The sequence below is a fragment of the Sesamum indicum genome, linkage group LG1 (assembly GCF_000512975.1).
Source record: "Sesamum indicum cultivar Zhongzhi No. 13 linkage group LG1, S_indicum_v1.0, whole genome shotgun sequence".
Lineage (NCBI taxonomy): Eukaryota > Viridiplantae > Streptophyta > Magnoliopsida > Lamiales > Pedaliaceae > Sesamum > Sesamum indicum.
The window spans coordinates 5,353,348-5,360,456 of record NC_026145.1 but is presented as its reverse complement, the minus strand read 5'-3'; the positions used below and the strand labels follow the sequence as shown (position 1 = coordinate 5,360,456).

At 33.0% G+C, this 7,109-nt stretch overlaps 1 protein-coding gene across 1 annotated transcript; it reads left to right on the top strand.

Moving 5' to 3' along the window:
• Nucleotides 596-5,390, top strand: LOC105157234 (26S protease regulatory subunit 6B homolog). Its single transcript, XM_011073588.1, has 7 exons — nucleotides 596-685; nucleotides 912-1,001; nucleotides 3,447-3,646; nucleotides 3,916-3,999; nucleotides 4,200-4,224; nucleotides 4,736-4,837; nucleotides 5,310-5,390. The coding sequence occupies exons 1-7, from the start codon at nucleotides 596-598 to the stop codon at nucleotides 5,388-5,390; spliced, it is 672 nt and encodes a 223-aa protein (XP_011071890.1).

Genomic DNA, 7,109 nt, shown 5'->3' with positions numbered 1-7,109 from the left:
GATTTTGGGAGGGTTCCAATCGAATAGATCTCTGTCTTCCCACAGTGTCTCTCCTGTGGTAATTATATTCGAATTTTCTTGGTTGTCCCCTGATGATGAGGCTCCAAAATTCATGCTTTTTATGAATTTATCCATAGTATTAGATTTTCATATTTTGATCTTTCGAATCAGACAACGATTTATTGCGGCACAATAAAGTCAAGTAAGCTGACTTATAACGTGTTGAAGTTCGATTCACAAACTATGAATTTCTATAAATGGATATACTCAAGATTTGCATGGCTCTGATACCATTTGTACCAGGATATCACAAACCAAGAATAATTTGAATATAACAACCATATTTGAAACTATGTAAGGAAATATAAAGATCCAAAAAGATTGAATTATAACAATAAATTAAGTAAGAAATGAAATTATACAACAACAGAATAAATTTATGAAGTAGAAATTAAGGCAATTATGAGTTCAAGAAAAACTTACTTGGATATCCGAATTTGTTTACAAAGAATCTACAGAAACTTTGTTGGATGTACAAAGATACTAATCATCCAAGACATCATATTTTTGTAAGAAGTGAATGAAGAGGAAATAGATGAAGTACAATAGAAAGAACTTGAAAGAAGAGATGAAGAACAAGAGAGAGAACTTGAATGAAGCAAATGCTAGACAGAGTGTGAGAATGGTTCTCCAGAATAAGTTGTATCCTTCTTCCCACAAATGCCTCCATTTATAGAAATGCTTGGCCTTCATCATATAGTTGAATTATTGCTGTTTGTGGCTGTCCATCAAACCTCCATAATGCTGCAAGTTGTCTGGAAAAGCTGATATGAATTTTCGGATTTTTGATTTTTGATTGTAGCCATATCTATGCATTTGACAGTTGGTTTGTATTTGAATGTCTTTAATAGGTGAGCAAGCTTGTGGACTTGTATAAGGGAAGTTCGGAAGAATGGTCGCAGAAGGCGATAGAGCTTGAGGGAATCATCAAGGCTTTAGAAGTAAACCCTATTTGTGATTTGTTTATTCAAAATTCCCCAATGACTGAATGACACACAATACAATAATTCCTCTTATGAACATGCAGTAGTTTAGGTTGAAGAATTGCAAACTTATGTATTTGTCTTCATGCATGGTAGCTACCAAGGGAATGTTTATGAGGTGGCAATGAGGCGGAATACTACAGCTCTCTTGGAGGTTGGGGCTTTAAAAACAATGACACAGATGATGATTAAAGAAAGTAAAATGTCATTGCAAAGTGATAATGGTGGTAAAAAGTTTTCTTGGCTTCCATTTTTCATTTCATTCATTAGACATGTTTCCTTTTATGTGCGTGTATCGTTATCTTGATATTCATCATTTGCACTATAGTGCAAAGGTACTTTTCTTTAGATCTAGCAAGTTTGTTGTTTTGAAAAATATTCTTGGATGTTTTTCAGTGGTTTCCCAAATGATTTACTACTGTGGCTGTTTCTTATCCTTTTTTGTTTATATGTACTTTAGTGTAATCTCATTCAAGTAAACATATGTCTTGCTCTTTATGGTATATCAAGTTTTGTGAGACATATTTGATTGTCGGAATGTCAATATGTTTGTTTAGCATTTTGGGGTATGACTCTTGGTTCAATTAAAATAACATGGAAGTACTCATCCAATTTTCATTTGAAGGACCCAACAAACTATTTCAAATGTAAAGAATTCCACGTTTTTAAGTGTTCATTTGTCTTATGTTATATCATCAAACTACTATTTTTTTTTCGAGTTTATCGAGAATGATAGTTGGCAATTTGACGTATAAATGTGACTTAGGAAGCATAAGATTGAGACATGAATGTGCACTTGCGTTATGTGATTGTTGCTCTCAGTAAATGTGGAGTAGTTGAGGCCTAATTTCAAGCGTTTTGAATTGCTTTGAAATAAAGTTGGAATGTCTTTGCTTCCACTCAATCATAGGAGTTCTTGTGAAATCATATTTGTTTGTCAAAATGCCGCCCAATTGATCCTTATAAGCTTAACATGGGACATGCATCACTTTGAAAAATTCAAAGGCCCTTCCCCTTAGAAATCTCTTTTACCATGAAAAAAAAAAAAGGAAGAAAGAATAGCAAGAAAAAGGAAGACTACATCTACTCCGCTGGTTTTGGTCACTTAGTAACTGGGTAACTTCATCACAAATGTTGCTATTCACGTAAAATGGTGACTAGAGCCATGAGTATGGAAAGCACTTTAGGTAAAATATTTTTTGGTCGAGTAACCGGGTGCCTTCACCACAAGTGTTGTCATTAGTGTCAAAAGACCGAAATATGACTTTTTGGTTGAGTAACCGGGTGCCTTCACCACAAGTGTTGTCATTCGCGCCAAAAGACCGAAATACGGCCTAAAGAATGCAAGTCACGGGCAAAAACAAAGAAAAAAGAAAGGAAATAAAATCCATGACAACAAAAGGGGAAGATGGCTAAAGAAAAGAAAGAACAACAAAAGTCATCCCAATATAGGCAGAAATAAGGAGATAAAAGGTATTGTGTCGAAGCGACGAGTATGGTGACATTTACAAACCTATGATTTTGTAGAAGCTTGATTGTTCTACTCTCTACATGGTGAGACAAAGTGTTGTGATGTGATTGGCCTCTTACCTCATTATGATAAGTTAGCGTTCCCATAACGTATTGTGGCATTTGTGTTTTGAGATTATCTGCACATAGGTTATAGGGTTACATTTGTTGTAACGCAATATTAGCTCAATGTTCAGAACATGTTCTTTGCAATGTCAGACTTTTGCTTGAGGACAATAATTGTTTAAGTTTGGGGAGTTTGATAGCAGCTTTACATATTTATAATAGCAGATAATATTATTTCGTCGGGTGGGAGGCAATAACTTCAAAAAAATTACAACAGTCATTTCCTTCTATTTTTGGTTTATATCCAAAAATTTTCGCATGTTTTGATGGCTATCTGAAAATCCTGTGTAAAAGCCTTTATTTAGACTTTATCTGACTACTATTTTTGGTTGGGAGGTGATAGATTCTGACGGTGATATTATTTTTCCAATATAAATGACAATAATTATTCTAAAAATGTTTAAATGCTATATTATTATAGTTTTCTTTTATTTTATGGATTATTCCTCTTAGATGACCATATTAGCACAGGGTAAAGAGAACCTCCCAAAGCTACATGAAATATACAATTTGGCTAAGAGATGTTTGGTGGTAGCATTCCTAAGAAGGATGGAAAAATTGATTAAGTCTCTTTCGCCAGGCAAGGCAAGCATTTTTTATTGTATCAGGACAACTGCAGGTTGAAACATATTCCTATGCACTCAGTCGCGTGTATACCTTCAAGCCAACATGTCGAGTATTGGCTGTGTGTATGAAAGAGTGGTTATTCAAATATCCATGTTCCTATACCGTTAACATTCTAAGTTATAATGACCTTTGTCTTTACAGATGGATGGATTTGACCAGACAGTTAATATGAAGGTTATCATGGAAACTAACCGAGCTGACACTTTGGACCTTGCCCTCCTACGTCTGGGAAGACTTGATCGTAATATTAAGTTCCCTTTGCCAGATAGACGTCAGAAGAGGCTTGTCTTTCAAGTGAATCTCAAAGATCGTTTACTATTTGAAGTTTGCTGGTTCTTAAAGTAAACAACATTTATATTAAACTATCCTCACATCTCACTCACAAAGAGAATTCTCAACCCAATCAACCTTTAAAAGAGGAGAAACTGCGACGAAAGAGGCTAAGAAGAAAGAGACAATCCTCCTTGGTGAAGGAGAAAAGAGTTCATGCAACCATGGAAAAAGAGTTATTCTACATCAAGCTTGACATAGATGCCTGAATTTCTCTATCACCGTAAACTGTAGTTTCATTGTGTTCTTATAGTTGATAGACAATGGGACTTGTTTGCAGGTTTGCACTGCTAAAAATGAATTTGAGTGATGAGTTAGATTTGGAGGACTATGTGTCTCGACCATATAAATCCGTGCAGTTGAGGTCAATGATTCTGCTTACTTTTTCCACATTCATAGAGTGAGAAATCTAGTTACTTATTTACAATTTTATATGCTAGAGACCTCTTCCTCTGATATCTGCCACGATCCCCCATGTTTGAAGCGATCTTATTGTTCATTGTCAAAGATGAACGATACATCTGTTAGTCTAATTGACCATAATTACAGTGTTTACTGGTGCAGATCGCAGCTATTTGCCGAGAAGCAGGTATGCTTGCAGTAAGAAAGAATTGCTATGTTATACTCCCAAAAGATTTCGAGAAGGGTTACAGGTCCAATGTGAAGAAACCTCACATTGATTTCAAGTTCTACAAGTGATGATTGTGTTGAACCAGTAAAGGAGAAAGAGAAGAATTTCTGCATTCTATTAGACAACCAAATTTTCAGTTAAGTTTTTGTCGATATACTGTAACTTCTTATCTTACATATATTACTTAGAATATAAGATAAAATACTAAAATGCCTTGCCACTTAGGTATTCTTTTTGGTACTATGATTGTTTGATTGTTCTATGATAATGTGATATTCGACGTACTATTGGTGTGATCTTATAGTCGCATTAATTTAAAAAATTGCCGCATTTACGTTATTTTAGGTATTTTCTCCTTGTTTTACTCAGAAAATGGTCTACTGAAAATTTATCATTTTATAGGCATTCCCTTTCTCGTAAAATATTGGTTACTGTTCCTAAACTAATAATTTTCTATGTGATTCTGTAGACTTTGGGAGCATGGATGACATTTCTGAAGTCACTAGTGGAAATGATGCAAATGATTTTGAGTAAGAACTTCTGGTTTGCAGTCCATCCGTCCGAAATTGAGGTTAGTAAATCTAACATAAAAGTGCTGAGTATACAATGAAATTGATGAGCAATCCAGAACTGTTGTTGTTAGGAGTAATGGAGAGTGAATATTCAAATTTAAGCATTAAAGAGAATTTAAATGCTTTTGTTGCGTTGATTGATCTACTCAGAGGTGGTTCCAGTGTCCAAATGGAGGTAATCCTTTTATTTTATTTTTGATAGATCCTTTATGCATTCTGTTCTAAGGGTCTAGTATGTTTCTTCTTCTCTCTACACAAATCACTTGTTTGCAGTTTCTAATTTGCGATTTTGCTTTTCGAGTGTTAATTGAATATCTGTATAAGTATGTGAATTTATGGACCTCCATTGCCTTTGATGATTCTACTTACTGGAGTTGGTAAGATAATATTTTTCACATATACAAATTATAACAAAAGAATAGAGAAAGGTTACTCATGTTAAGTTAATCCAAATTCCTGGAACATGGATAGGTGAGAGTTTTTGACACATCACAATTAGAAGTTATAAGAGTCAATTCAACAATTTGTGTTATTGTGCTGGGTGGATTTTAAAGGTCCACTTGGCGTTTGTTTGTGGTTTTGTGTATGGTATAGAGATAGCATGCCTTATAATAAATATTGTATGCCTCTTTATTTGTGTTCCTAATAATTATTTCACTAATGGAATATCAAATATTACTTTTCTTTTTGTTAATCTGGGAGTCAGCTTACTAGCATAGTTTTCATCACAAACACTGAGGGTTAAGCTTTAACTGCTCAACATCTCTGTAGAAAGAGATATTGTATGAGATTACAGCAAAATAATGAAACTGTTAATGTTCCTCTTTGTCAGCAGAATTGGGATTAATATGCTTGGATGATTGTATAGATGTTAAAACTTGTCTATTATTGATTGTGTTGTTTCTTAGAGTGTATGCCAGAATCTTTCAATTGACAGTTCGGAGAGTTTCTTTCCATGGGCTGTGCGATTTGGTCAGAGTCTTAGTTGACTGCTTCCAGCCTGGAGAGTTCAAGGGATGATGAAGGTGGATTCCTCGTGGAAATCTCTTCCAAACAGTGATAAGTCAATATCAAGAGTAAAGGTTAGAGTCTAATGACATCTTGAAAAAGTGCCTTGTCTTGTGGTATACACTATGCTCGCGGGCTTGTACTCAGCTTGAAGTTCCTCGATTTTACCACCTCCTGACGACAGCCTTGTAGCCACATAATAAGACTTGATAGGGAATGAGAACAGTTGTTGAGAACTGAGGGTAACCTTCCAGTGTCGATCAACACGGATTCACTTTACACGGTGAGAACATCCTATTATAGCTTTTTTTTTGTTCATACTCAACCTTAAGAAAGAAACAGGATTAATAAATAAATTGATATTTTCATTTATTTGTGTTTTTTTCTAACCGTTCGTTTCGTTAAAGTGTAAACTAAAAAATTATCATATTTTTATAAATTATCCAAAATTTCTTAAAATAAAAAGATTAACTTTATATTTTTTTATTATTTATATTAATTTAAATTCTTATTATTTATTAACTTTTTTTATTTTTTAATTAAAATACTTAATTATTTGGTTAATCTATTATAAAAATTAGATTATCTCGCTTGCATAAATTATCTTAAATTTATAAAATTAATCGTTTCATTTTTAGTGTTTATTTTTAAGTAAATCTTAAATGATAAAAGTAGAGGGGGTGTCAAAATAGAATGAATAATAAGACCTCATTTATTTGAATCTGCATGTAATTTACTCATCATAAATTATTTGATTATTATATTTATAAAATAGTTATTAGGTTATAAATTTAAATTAAAAAATTATCAAGTATAAATTATCTTAATTTTTAAAAATTAAAAGATCATGTTTTTTTTTTTTATTTATAGCTAAATTTTTATTACTTTCTTTCCTTCTTCTCCACTTGCCGCCGCCCAGCCGATGTCGCAACTCCACCATTGCCCAACAGCTTGACCGATTGTTCGTTAGCATCTTCGTTCTTCTTCTCTTTCATTTTTTTAACGTAACTCGATTTTTTAACCTGGTTGGCCGGCTTTTACCGATTTGATAGGGTTTTAATAAATTTTAATTAGTTTATTAATTTTATTTATAGATTTTTTATTTTAAATTACATATTTCGTTGATATTAATAATTAATAGTTTATAAATTTAATTAAGATATCTATGTTTACAATTAGAAGATCAATTTTTTATTTTTATTAATGTCTAAAATTTTTATTATGAAAACGTAGAAAGGGTATGCAAGCAATATTTACACGAAT